The sequence below is a fragment of the Saccostrea cucullata genome, unplaced genomic scaffold (genome assembly GCF_032062105.1).
Source record: "Saccostrea cucullata isolate Sc308-1 unplaced genomic scaffold, CSIRO_AGI_Scuc_v1 ctg164, whole genome shotgun sequence".
NCBI lineage: Eukaryota > Metazoa > Mollusca > Bivalvia > Ostreida > Ostreidae > Saccostrea > Saccostrea cuccullata.
The window spans coordinates 410,158-425,000 of NW_026937694.1; the positions used below are offsets into that span (position 1 = coordinate 410,158).

At 33.7% G+C, this 14,843-nt stretch overlaps 1 protein-coding gene across 1 annotated transcript; it reads left to right on the forward strand.

Moving 5' to 3' along the window:
- Positions 1-336: 336 nt before the first annotated feature.
- On the forward strand, positions 337-747 carry LOC134248676 (THAP domain-containing protein 11-like). The gene has a single exon (XM_062731072.1). It carries the CDS (start codon positions 337-339, stop codon positions 745-747), a length of 411 nt encoding a protein of 136 aa, XP_062587056.1.
- Positions 748-14,843: the final 14,096 nt, after the last annotated feature.

The following is a 14,843-nucleotide window of genomic DNA, read 5'->3' on the forward strand; positions in this document are numbered from 1 at the left end:
TTGTGTGTTCAAAACTTTCACATTCATAAGTATATGTAAACCAGACCGCGTGATTACTCAGCATGTAATGTCGAAGGGTCGCTGGACTCTTATATGCACACAAGCATGCACTGTAAAATTGATCGAGAAAGTTCTGCCAAATTTTAATTTAAGTAAACTAATTGTTAGTTGTTACCTGATAATTATCATTAGCATTTTCAAAGTTTGGCTTCTCGGTGTGTCAATACGTCATTTCGCCGATCCGTTACGACTCTACTTTTAGTCTATGCTGATCATGTGACTATGTAAAAAGTTGGGCACATTTTGACGCGGGGTTTTATGAAACGTAAACAAATCATGGTGAGTCGAAAAAATACTCCCGAATCAAAGGGCAAGTATTGGTGTGTTGTACCAGGGTGCAGTTCCGATTCAAGAAAGATAAACAAACTAGATAAATATCCATGGATGGAGGATGTCTCCTTTGAACCATTCCCTACGAAACGCAAAGATCCAAAACTTCGAGCGAAATGGATCACCATGATACGGCGCCCCAAAGAATATGAACCTTTAGCTCATCATAGAGTTTGCACGAAACATTTCGTAGGAAAATGTCGCTCAGAAAATCATACAATCCCAGAACTTTTCCCGTGGAATAATTACAAATCAGTATCTACAACAAAACCTCTGTCTATTGAGAAGCGAGAACGAGCAATGGAGCAAAGTGCAACAGCACCTGCATTCCAAGACGAGGAAAACTCACTGGTATGACAAATGTAAATATATGGGCCAACCCTACAAAAAGACAAACAGCTAAAAGTATACATATTACTTATCATTAATCCAAGACGAGGAAAACTCACTGGTATGACAAATGTAAATATATGGGCCAACCCTACAAAAAGACAAACAGCTAAAAGTATACATATTACTTATCATTAATGTATGCATTTTTGAGCGAAGATCACTTTTATTAGCTGTTCATACATGTATCAGACATAGGTCCAGTCTTAGCACAATTATTTTTTATTCACCTGATATCCATCTTAATTTGATATGATTACATGTATATAACTAACATCTGAGGTTACAATCTTTTCCAAATACACCTGGTAAGAATATGATATGCAGGGTTGTTCCCAAGGATTTGAAATAGTGGGTTGCATTTAAAAAGTAGAAGGAAGACTTGGGGTTCCTCCTCTAACAGTAAAATGAGGGACAATACCAAAATATATGGCATCATATGCCACTAATTTGACTAAAGGGGGAATTCCCTGGCTCTCAGGTCTTAGGGACAGCCCTGTAATATGGAATAAATTTATTGTAAATAGAGCTGTCCTCATAATTTCACCTATGCAGGGAAAATGTACGCAAATGACATATTTTCTATAGTTTGCATCTTGTACATTCTATGAAGTTCTTTTGGACTAGTAACAAAAAACTTTTACAGACCCAGCACATATGCTCCAAGTGTCATCGTCATCTCAGCAGCACGTGACAGTAGACATAAGTGTGGGCCTGCCATTTGCTGTGTCTGAAACAGTTGTAGAGTCTTGCACCAATGAGAAACTTTCAGAGTCAGGTACAATTTCTCATTAAGTTTCAATTCATGAACCCTGATACATGTACTGCACTGGGGATAAATCGGTACTCAGAATTTTTATTTATATCGATACATGTATAATTATACAAAATGTGCAGATCTTAATTGACAGAAAATTGTTTGCATTAATTATTTATGTGTAGATTTATATTTATCATGTATATATTTACTTAGCACCATCCACAACTACTGAAACAGATAACAGCTACAGCAGACCACTTGTAGACAGGTTTCTAACAACCAGTGATGATGTTGAAGATAAAGGTACATAGACAGACCTCACTTCTGAAGACATGAACAACACTTTGAGAGAAAATGCACAAGTAAAGGCAAAACTCAGTGATAAAGATGCACTTCTCAGAAACCTGTTCATTGAAAAAGTAACCAAAAAATGACAAATCTATCCAACAATATACTGGGTTACCAAATTTAGAAACTTTTAATAAAATTAGAAACTTAACATTTAAGTATGAACCAAATTTGAAATACTAGACCGGTGAGCATGGCGAAAACAAAAAAGGCTATCAAAATAGAGGGAATAAGCCTGGTCCATCTAGAAAGCTATCAAGGTACCAGGAATTGATCCTTACACTTGTGCGATTTCGCCTTGCATTGCCAGTGGTAGTAATGTCTGATTTATTTGGGGTGTCTTGTTCCAGAATCTCTTCTATATTCTCAACCTGGATTTTTTATATGTATTTCATGTTTAAAGATTTCATTTTCTGGCCATCCCGAGAACTAGTGAAGACGTTCATGCCAAAATCTTTTTACAAATTTCCAAGGACCAGAGCTATCATAGGCTGTTCAGAGATTTTCATTCAGAGACCCAGGGACCCCTCTGTAAATGCTAGGACATATAGTACATATAAATCTCACAACACTTTTAAATTTCTGGTGAGCATTACACCAACAGGTGCTATTAACTTTGTGTCTCAAATATGGGGAGGGAACACTTCTGATAGGTATATTACCATGAATTCTGGTTTCTTGGATTATGTGTCACCGGGAGACGAGATTATGGCTGACCGGGGTTTCGCCATTCGAGATTTACTTACAGAGAGACATGCTTATTTGAATATACCACCATTTACTAGTAAGTGTACTTGGGGCAAAGGGAAGTACCTTACATCTAGTCAAGTTAAAAAAAACCCGTCAAATTGCAAATTTGAGAATCCATGTTGAGAGAGCCATTCAAAGGTTGAAATCATTTAAACTAATTTCTCAGATTCTACCCTGGAGTATGAAATCTTTAGTCAATCCGATGATCATTTTAGGTGCATTCTTTCGTAACTTGAAGAAACCTCTTGTAACCAGGCGACACTGTATGCAGTTTGAATTAAATAAATCCCATGATCTCTTTAAACAATATTTAATTTTGTCATCTTGAAAAAACAAAAACAAAAAGATATCTGCATTTACTTTAGTGCTACTAACTTGCACTGTCTATGTTCAATTGCAATGAGTTATACACTTGTACTACATTTACCATCTGTAAAACATGGTCAGATATTTGACATAAATCTATAGAAGTTACCGTTTGTGAAACCTGGTCAGATAATTGACTGAATTCTGTAGAAGTTACAATTATCTTTGACAATGATTATATGGTTATTGATATCAACTGAAAAAAAATTTGTACAATTTTTTGTGTACCTGTAATCAAATGTTTAAGGCTGTTGATACTTATACTGTTTAACTCTAATCACGATCTAAGTCTTTAATTTGATTCTGATATAATAAAGCAATCAATCACTCAGTATTTTATTTTTACAACTTATGTCAAGAATTTGTGGAAAAAGATACAAGATTTTTGTAAACAACAATCAAAGTATTCTGGATCGAATACAATTCTTTCAATTGCCATGTCTTTTCGGGTATATAATACAAAATCACACCACTGAAGACCAGTGCAGAAAAGTTGAGTCTGAATTTGAGTGTACCATGAGGATGATCTTTTTAATACAATATGATCCTCATGTAAAAGTATGTGATAGTCATTACTTGCAGCAATGTCCTTGACAAAGTTATGCTGATGGGTACCGGTGTATGAGCACTTTAATTTCCACAATGCCATTACCACAAAAATGGCAAGGAATTAAACTGTCTGGGGATGCACCTATAAAATTTATAATAATTTCTAATTACAAAACCAGATTTCATAATTTGGGCTTTTGAATGATCTTATGAGTATTGAAAGAAGTATTGTTGAAGAGCTACATGTACAATGTACACTTTCCATGGCTTTGCCATATTCTGTAGCTGCAGAAGAAAAAGAAGATCTGCCAAAAATTTTCTTCACAATATAGTTTTCTGTTGCAAGATTTTCAATTCTGCATTTGTAAGCAGAACCCATCACCGAAGCTGTAATTCGACCTTTCCTGTATTTGTACCACATAGCATTATCTGTTTGAAATTTTTCTGAGATAATCAATCAACTCATTTTCATTTCCAATTGGATTTTGTTGTTTGTAATCACTTATTATATCACTGAGTTCCTTGATTTCTAATGAATCTTCTTCATCACTACTGTCATCCGAAGGTGGATCTACAGTGTGCATAGATACTGAAACATAATGTTTACATGTTTTGTACAATATCTTTGTGATCTCCCTATGAGATATATGCCTTTGATTTGAAACCGGGTTGTAATTGTCATTTTATCTGGATAACTTGAATTCCAACGAAACGATATCTCCTCAACAGTGACTGAGTGTGAAGTTATCCTTGGTTTGTCCCACTTGCATGGTTTGTCTGTGCAGGTTTCCTCTCCCCTATCCTTGTGTCTCTCAGAAAAGGACTGAAGAGAAAATAACAAAGCCACGCAGTGTTTGCAGGTTCCGTCATCACTGAAATAAGGTAAGGATACCAAGTTGAATGCTCCAATTGTTGAATAATATGTAGTACATAATCAGTATGTAATTGGGAGGTATAAAGTTAAAAGGAGCTCCAGCACTACATCAAAGTAAAGAACCTGTTGGTATTCTCTATTTTTCATACATTAATATTTACTTTATCATGTTTATGGTAAAATATTTTTTTAAACTTATGGCAATCTGTTAATCAAATTTGAGCAAGAACTTTTAGATATTCAACATTTTTTTTCAACTATTCAATATTCATATATAAACATTAGACTTACGCAACACCAGTACAACCCCCAGATTTTACAGTGCCATCATTATCCATAAGAATCCATGTTGTGTATGGCTTTTCTGACTGTCTAGTTTCTGGAACACGTACATTTTATATAGAAATGGTTGTACGATAACAATTTGACAACAACATTGTCAATGTGTCTATGTTGAAAAAGTTTGTAGCCATTGTCATTTTTGTATGCCTTAAGCCGCGATTCGGTCCACGAGCACTTTGTCATTAGGTAAACCATGATGTCCCCTGTTTCAATATTTGGAAGTAATGACAAATCTTGCTGCCAGTCTGATACGGAACAGACATCAGGTAAAGTCACAGAAGTTCCTTGGACTATGACACTTCTTAGATTTGCTCTCTCAGTCTGATAATTCCCGTAATTCTCCGTCTCAGGCTCTAGATTTAACGCAGATGCAGCTTCTGCAATATGCATTAATGCATCTTTGCGATAAAGTGATTTATTATATACCATCAATTTCCTTGTTATTATGCTTGTTATTATGCTTTGTTTTATGGATAAATATTATACAATTGATCTGTAAAGTTTTATTCTGCTATATTTAGCTAGTTATCAGGGGGTATATAATAAATTTATCATTATAACAGTAACTTGATCCGAAGAGCCGTATCACGTCTCGTTGACAGGCGCGGATCATCTGATCAAACTCGACGCTTCGCGTCTCGTTAGATCTGATGATCCGCGCCTGTCAACGTGATGATGAAAGTCACGTGATAGATAAAGTTAAAAGGGGGATCCCGGAAACGACGTATTATCTATCGTCTCGAGGCAAACAATGAAATCAAGAATGGCTATTGAGCTCAGGGGCGTAGTATCCGGGGGGGGGGGGGGGGCCTTACTTACACTATAGGAAATGTTAATTGAAAGCGTTGTTGGCCCCCACACTTTTAGAAATGTACCGAAATACCGAAAATGTAGTATAAGAATTGGTACTAAAAGTAGTTGACTCTGAGCCCCCCCCCCCCCCCCCCCCCCGAAATAGGATATTCGACTTTGGGCAACTTTTCCCTTTTTTTTTTTCTTTTTTTTTTTTGCTTGTCAACTTTTTCAGGTAAGTAAAAAAAAAAATTCTCTGCCTGCCCCCCCCCCACTTTCAAAAACGATGCTACGCCACTGGAGCTTGCAGACAATACTTATGATTATGATTACCGTTTATCCAAGTAACTCTCTTATGATGCATGCATTCATTGTTTTAATATGAATAAAACGCGTAAATACTCCAGGTTTTCTTTTAATAAAAAAATAAAATTAACATTAATTAAGCCACGTCCATGTGATTGCAACACCACGGTAAAGTGGACAAAAGAGTTTACTTAAATACGGGAGTGCTATGTTGTGTTTCCGTGCTTGACTAACCAAAAAGTCAAATATGGGCACGGATAAAAGAAACCAATATCACATTTATTTTAATGACAAGTGCAATCGCTTAAATTTATTTGCGCCAATGCATTCCCACTTGCGTTTGTGCTAAAATACGTATGCGCCAAATTTTCTCGTTTTACAGTATCATTAAATCCAATGCTGACTAAAGTTTTTCATACTTAATGTAATGCCATTATTTACACACTGAATTGTCGACGGATTTTCCCGTTATTTCCCAATCATGACAAGAGTACACGGCGGATGTAACCGGTCGGCAATGGATGCTAACTCCTCAATGGCACCTGATTCCACCACTCATGTTTTGGAGGTCCGTGTTTGCTCTTCTCCAATAACTTTGTATTGTTTAATGAACTTTTGAGCTTTTTTCCCTTTAAATTCATTTATTCAATAACGTACAATATTAATATAACAGTGAGGTAAAACTTCCGCAGAAGCCCTCTGGTAATATCTCATCAGGGGTGCCAGGAGCTCCCTGGATCGAGTTAATATTATACAATTATGGACTCTTTTGGTGTTGAATATGGTTTGTTATTCACCAGAAAAATATTCATATTGACCAAGGCGAAGCCGAGGTCAATATGTATATTTTTCTGGTGAATAACAAACCATATTCAACACCAAAAGAGTCCATAATTGTTTTATTATATAGTCCAAATTTGAATAAATAAGACATTTAAGGCTGAATGACGACACCATTTTCTTTTACGAACTTCCGTCGTCGAAAAAAAAATGTCCAGATCACAGTTTGTCACTTCCGGGTTTTCCTTTCCTACTTTCGCTGTGTAAGACGTCCAAATGTTTAAAAATAATCCTGCAATAGGTTTGTATAATATTTTTCCTGCTCCGATACGTAGCTTGCTGCAGCCTTTGCAACTATTGTTTACAACGTTGTCTGAGGTGTTGATTGACGTCACAATGCCGTTGCACGCGCAATGACCCTCCGGTGAATACGGTCCCAAATCCAGTGAATATGTAGTGTTATGAACTGTTTGCGCTTGTATAGATTATATAGGGAATATAAATAGACTATATAATAATATATAACATATCTCCAGTATTTGAACACAGAATTTTTCACATTATACTAATATATAATCATTGACACTTCATTTCATACGTATACATTAATATCTCAAAGCAAATTAGCACCATTTTTATATATAATAACAATGTATACGTTTAACACCAATAGAAGCATTACCCTTGTTTCAGTGGAGATTGTGTGAAAAAAAAGAAAAGTCTATATCAATCTCACTGTACCTAGGTCATCCTCAAATACGGGTCTTTTTATGTTTTACAGCTTATAAACAAGATCAATATGAAGAGTTATTAATAATAAAATTAGATTATTGAAAAAAAAAACATCAGAATGAATGAATTTTACAAAGACATGAATATTTTTTCCTCACATACATAGTTTGAATCTTTTGAATTGCAAAAAACTAGTGTGCCCTATAGTGGATTAAAAAATGTGAATACATGTATATATAGTTTATCACGGCAGCAGATACTGCCAATAACACTATAACTAGTATTAGAATCACAAAGAATTTCGAAACATATAATTTATTTTCTCTTTCAAATTTGTCAAATCATATTTGTTATAGTAAAAAAATCGACTTCATTTTATTTTTTAATGCATTTATAATGCTGAAGTCAGTTATTTTTAAACTCTCATATTTAATTTTATTTCTTGTTTTCCATATGACTCATTTATAAATACATATTAAGAGGCATTCTCTGTAATGATTTGAAATTTTATATAGGATCTGTGGCACGCATAGTCTCAGAATTCTCCAAACTCTCTATGATAAAATTCATTGATACCCTATACTGAAATCAGGCAAAAATTGGTTGCTATGCTTCATAGTAACTATGGCAACATGTCTTAAAGTTCGAAAAATGGCATTTTTAAACATGTTATGAGCGCCATAGTTAACATTTGCGGCAAAGCAAACAATTGGCAATGACTGTTTCCAAAAGCTGAAGGTCAGATGTCTCAAATGCATGATGAAAATGTTTGGTGAATAAAACTTTTACATACGTTACTATGGTAAAAAAGTATTCAAAAGTAAAAAATATATATATTCATTGAATTTTATAAAGTCATACACGTAAAAATAAAAAGCAATTATAGGATGATTGTGACCAAATAATAGAAAAAAAGAGCCTTGAAACATATAGCAAGAACAAAATATGATATTTCATATTGGTTGGTAATGGTTGCTAAGATTTTTATACCACAGAGAGCCTTCAAAGTAACACTTTGTATGTTTGAATCTGATCCTATCTTTTAAAAAAGCATATTTCCGCATAACTAATGATAAATTTTTAAAGATGTTGGTATGCTCATAATTTTCCCATTCGAAAAAATTTAGATTAGATTCTTTAAAAAGAGCGTTGCTATGGAAATAAGCAGAAAATATATAATTAAAAACCTGAAAAATATTTTCTTTCCCTGGATACGTACCCTTAAATGTAGATTCCCAAATCTTTTATGATTGATATTTATTAACAGCTAACCTGACTTTAATTTTGACTATCATCCAGTCTCTAAGTGGATGTTGGCACAAAGTGTTTAATATTAATATAAAGTTTACAAAATCGAACATTTTCCCTTCTTGGTAACCATAGCACAGTGTTGTTTTCTTCATCAAATATATATATGATATTCAACTTCAGCTCTACAGATAAGTACTATTCAAGCGGAGTCTTTAAATTTGTTTCTTGATTATATGGCAATTTAATTTTTAATGCAGCGAAAAATAATTCACTTTTAAGCACTGGTACTTTGTTTCCATGGTAGCACTGCAAAGTAGCAATAATTACCTAATTTTTCTTATGGTTTTGGTGATGCAAGGTCCTCAAATGCATATTTTCCAGTCTTGAATTTTTATGTTTTTCCTCAAGACAGTAGCATTAACCTAATCGTAGTTAGTGGTTTTGCATGGTTACACTGTGTTACCATGGCAACCATAAAAGTTATTTATAAAATAATATTGCTTATACTTATATACTTAAATATATGTATGCCGTGTTAAACAGTATTTTTGCACAGCTGAAACCGAAGATAAAATTCTGAAGTATGATAAGCTATCAAAAATGAAACATTCTTGCAAATTCGACGAAATTTTATCCGGTATTAACAAAGTACTGGTCGGGAAAAGAACACGATATTCTTATGCAGATTTATAAAGGACTGACGTTTATTCTGGATCTGCGCATGTGCGCGGGAAAAGCATCGCAGAATCATCAGGTCGAAGACAATATTTTTTGTGACGTCTGTTCAGTGAGAAACACAAATAGACCAATCAGCTCAATGAGTTGTATTTAATGCATTTAAGGGTTTCTACATAAAATACTATATGTGTTTTTCGAAAAGGATAGTTTTTTTAAATCGCTCTCGGAAAGACTTGATGCATTATGTACATTATTATCTATACTAATCCCATGCTCATATTTGCATACAAATGACTGTTGTATTATGCGCAAAACTATTTTGTCGAATAATGTTTAAAACATTGCTGAGACGTCAAGCCTTTGTTCTTGCAGTCTAAAAATTTACCTGTAGCCGTCCGATAATAATAATTACCAGTCTGATAATATATTATCGGACGGCAATGATAACAAATTTTTAAATCGGACGGTATTTAAAAAACAAAAAGAAGAGTGAAATTAAGATTAAATATGTCCAGAAACCCCCAATAAAAATGTTAGGAAAAAAATTCAGGGAAACCAAACGCAAGGAAATTAAGTTGATCACAATACAAAATTATAGCAAATTCATTAAGAGAAATTCGAGTTTAAACCTTCCACAACATTTTTCACTCTTTTACAGAGTTTTTGATTCAGCTCTTTGAATAAGCGAATTTAAATCCATTTCTGAAAAAAAAAAATTCTGCAATCTCCTTTTATGTTTGTTCCCCGATGGCCACACTTTCAAAACCTGAGAATTTCCATTATCTTATATAAAAATTCAGCTAGGGTAAAAATCCGCACTTTACTTGCCATGGTGATGGCTAAAATATCACCCCAAATTATGTCAGTATCAATGTCAATTTATGCACATCATAAATAAAAATGCCCCCCCCCCCCAAAAAAAAAAAAAAAAAATCTTTCACCACCGTACCCCTGTCCTGCTAAACGAAACGACTACCATTGAATGAATGAAATTAATGAAACAAGAGTTCACTCACTTTTTTACCGTTCACTCATTTCTTTTATCTACTTATCAGATGGGTAAAACAATGGATGCTTGAACTCCCATTGTGTTATTATCGGACTCCTCCAGGTAACATTTGGACATTTAAATGGCAATGTTTTAAGTAAGATATATGCCTCATACTATTCTATATGTAAAATTATCAGACAGTTTTCGGCCCTAACGGGCCTCAAACAGTCTGATAATTTTACATATAGAACAGTATTCGGCATATATCCATTACATATAAAGTAATTTAAACTGCTATTTTTACACCCTGAATGGGATATCGTCAATTATCCCTTAATTTTTTTTTAATATGAACTTCATAACATATGTAGATGAAACTTTCATGCCATACCATCTTACTTACCATCTTGCCTTCTTAGAAATATAGTTGGGCTAATAAAATAAAATTGGTCTAGGAATTCCAGACCCCTAAAAACTATTCCAGTCTGAGGGCACAACCATGCATTTCGATGAACACCATTAAGAAAAATTAATTCAAGTAGGCACCATAGTTTTTTTAAAGTGAATGGGGGGATAGAACAGTTAGAATAAAAATCGACTAGCTCGAAGAAACCTGACAGGTAAAATAGGTTCCAATATCTTTCCCTACTAAATTTTATTTATTCACTACAACATTTCCCTATTTAACTTTACTGCCAAACTCCAAATACCACTTCCGAATTGGCTTGAGCCAATGCTGATATCCTACTTTCAAGATTTTTTATATTATTTCCAAGGGGTCAGAAATACTGTGGTTCATATGTAAAGAATATATTTATATCATTTAGTAGTAATCTGGTTTTGGCATTCGGTATTTTGTGCAGATTTATACGTGATAATCTGTGGAATACTTTGTTTTTGTTTTGAACCATTAAGAAATGCAGAATCGAATGTATCTAAGAACCATTTTCATTGATCAAATTATATCATTTGTTTGTATTAGTTATTTCATTTTGGCACAACATGGTTTCCACACTTCTTTATCCATAGTCGCTGACAGCTGTAGAAGTTTACCCAACCGAAAATGTCCAGTTAAAAGACAATTGCACGTGATTATTCCTCGGTACAAAAAGCAACCAACTCTGAGGTGCGCTCACGTATTAACAATCCTTAACTCACGTGTTTGTAGTAAAAACGTAGTAGACCATCATGCTTTTCGGTTCATTCTCGAAATTGGACCATTGTTTGCTGTGAACATGCGAGACCTCGTGATCATGAATATTTCAATTAGAGGCGGTTTTTTATCCGACACGGAGAGAAAATAATTTTTACTAAATAATATTTCATAACTTTTAAAAGTGATGGAGTGGAATTGTCTTATTTGCAGAAAATATATAACTTATATAACTTGATGAGACACCACATATATTTATTTCTTTTAAAATAAAACACTAAAACGGCACATATATCTTTAAGGTCAAACATTTTCATTGTTTTTCTTATGTCGTTGATTGAGTTTGAGCATGTAACACTTACCATTAGTGAATACGGAGTGTTTTTCAGCATATTTCAGTATTTTAAATGCATTCCAAATGTACCCTTGGTTACCACTTACTTAGAGATATATTCTAAACAGTTTCTTTACAGTATAAGTGACATAAAGGTGTTATGTTTTTGTGAGAATGGTTTGTTTGCTTTGTCTAGTTTTTATTAAACCACAGTCAAGATTTAAAGTGGCTGAAATATCGATTTTTTCAAAATATTCCAGCTGTTGCCAAAGTAACCGAGACACTTAGCAACAAAATTTTTTTTGATATTTGTTTCTGGTGTCAAGTTCTAAGCATGGGTGAAGTTTCATCAAAATCGGTGACCATGCGTGACAACGAAGTTCAAGTGGTTACAGAGAATGGCTATTAATATGTTAACAACGGTTCTTTGGGTTTGCGGTTCATTCAAGTATCATAATATTATTGTTTGTTGGTCAATTTGTAAAGTTCCATTTAGTTGTAGCACATTTTCAATTATATCTTCTAGTAATTTGAGTAATTTGAGCTTGAATACTATTCGTTATCTCCATATATTTCACATGGCATTTAAACGAATTCCCATTGAAATATATATTTTGTTGTTTAAATGAAATTTTGGTCTGACAGACAACTTTAAGTTTTTGTTGTCACTTCATTCGCAGAAAGTCCATATATTTCTTAGAGGAGAATTTTCATAGATTGAACTTCATACACAATGATCCTCTCATTAAATAGGTTTTAAATGTCAATTCCATGGATATTACGAGTGTTTGAAAATATGCTAAAGATAATTTGAATTAAAGAATTAAGGTTGTAAAAAACAAAGGAAAACATCTTTTTAGAGATTACGTAAAAACACAGGAATGAAAAAAAAACCAACAGAAATTAAGTTTGGATAAGACTGGGAAATTTATTTTAATGAAAAAATATGACTAAGAATTATGTAAAACTCTATGCAAATATAAAATGTAATGCCCAGTTTCTGTGCACATTGCTCCTTGACTAACATTAATCTGAAATAATATACTAGTATTGTTACACATAAGTGAGTGTACATGCCATATTTTTTACTTATCCTGAAACTATTTAAGATGACTTACAAATCTATTTAAGGAATGAAGCTAATTCCAACTTATGTTATCCGTTATAACATAACTTGGGACAGTTTACGCTTTATAAACCGTGAAGCTTAGCTTCATTCCTTATAATTTAATTTCAGTGTAGACAATGAGATAGTATTTCCTCCGGAAAAAAGCTTCAAATTAAGCATTATTTTAAAAGTAACGTTAAGCGGAGTAATACGTTTTTGACGTAACTCATTGTGACGTAGGCAAGTTATGTTATACAAAATATTATAATCATGTTCCTCTGAATGATTCAGCTAATGAAGTTGCTTGATACAATTGAAATTAAATTATTATACAAATATGGACTCAATGTAGGTCAATATGCATTTATAATGACCCAGGATGACAGATATTGACCGAAGATTCATGGAGTATATCGACCGAGGGCGCTAGCATTGAGTCCATATTTATTATATTATATAAATAATAATTTCCAAATTTTTTTAGTACAATGTATATCTTCCTTATGTTTACGGAGTATTAAGTAACCATAAATAAGTTGAAAGTAAATGTTTCAGAATTCAATGAATATCGCTCAGAGGAAATTGTTTCGGTAATAAATTTTAACCCATATCATAATAATAACGCAATATATCTATCTCCGAATAACACAGAATACCGGGCCCCTCCCACAGATTGAGAATCGCACTCGTTTACACTTGCAGAGGAAATGCACTCACAAAATATAAATACCTATGTCTTCTAAGATAAGATACAATCTTACATGGCATGCTTGTCTTTATTTTCTTTAGTCTCCGTAATCGCGTAAACAGCGTCAAAACTCTGCTCGCCGAGTGAGTGGAAAAGTCGAACTCAAACATGAAATGGTATGTGCTAAGTATTCCCGAAAAATGTTGACAGATATCCTTGTAATTGTTTTGTATTATCAGCCTCAGAGTCCTTCACTATATCTTTTAAATTTTTGTTACCTACAACTTGCGAACGTCCATGTTTGTCTAAAGCGAAAGTGAAAACGAGGCAGCTCGTGCAAGTCATTATTCGCTTTCAGCGGTCGTTATTAAAAAATAAGTACTTCGTATTGACCAATCAGATTATCGGATTTCACAAAGTTATATAATATTATCCTATAAACTATAGCGTCATTCTAAAAGACACCAAAATCAGGAGCCAAAAGCTTGGGTCTTACCCTACCTTGTCCTTTAAAAATTATATTTCATAAATTAGACCAATATAATTTCTATATATTGAAATTAGCTGCACTTGAACTAAGTATTTTTCAGCGCAGCAAAAAAATTCCACTGAAACGCAAAAGAAACGTAACAACCGATTTAAGGGGATAAGGGGAAAATGATTATATGTACTGCAGTAAAGAATTTTGTATTTAACTAGATTTGTCCAATCGGGACAAAATACCCCCGCTGAGTTTTTCAGAGGTGCTAAATGATGAATGTCTATGGATCTAAGAGAAGAGAGAAATGCTAAAACACTTCAAGTGCAAATGTAATTGCTCATTAATAAAAAAAAATGGTCTAAATATACGGACTAGACATGATTTATGAACTTTTTCGGTCAGTGAAATTGAATTTGCCCAAACGACCTTGCTTCAAAGTCATGACACAACCTCAGGTCATAAGCAATGCTTGTGTGATGTAGTAGATTCAAGTTTTTCCATAATAAAGATATGTACCAATCATGAATTAATATACATTTTTTTCGTTCAGTGACCTTGAACTTGACCAACCGACCTTGGGTCAAGGTCATGACATATTGAGTAGCTTTTGGTCATGAGCAATCTTTGTGTGAAATGAGAACCTACCATGAGTTTATCCATAAGAAAGCAAGGACAAGACAAGAATAATGAAATTTTTCTTCCAGTGAACTAGCTGCAGATCTGTAACGTTATGGTTTTATATATTTGTCTTTGACCATAACGCTACAGATCCCGTAGTGC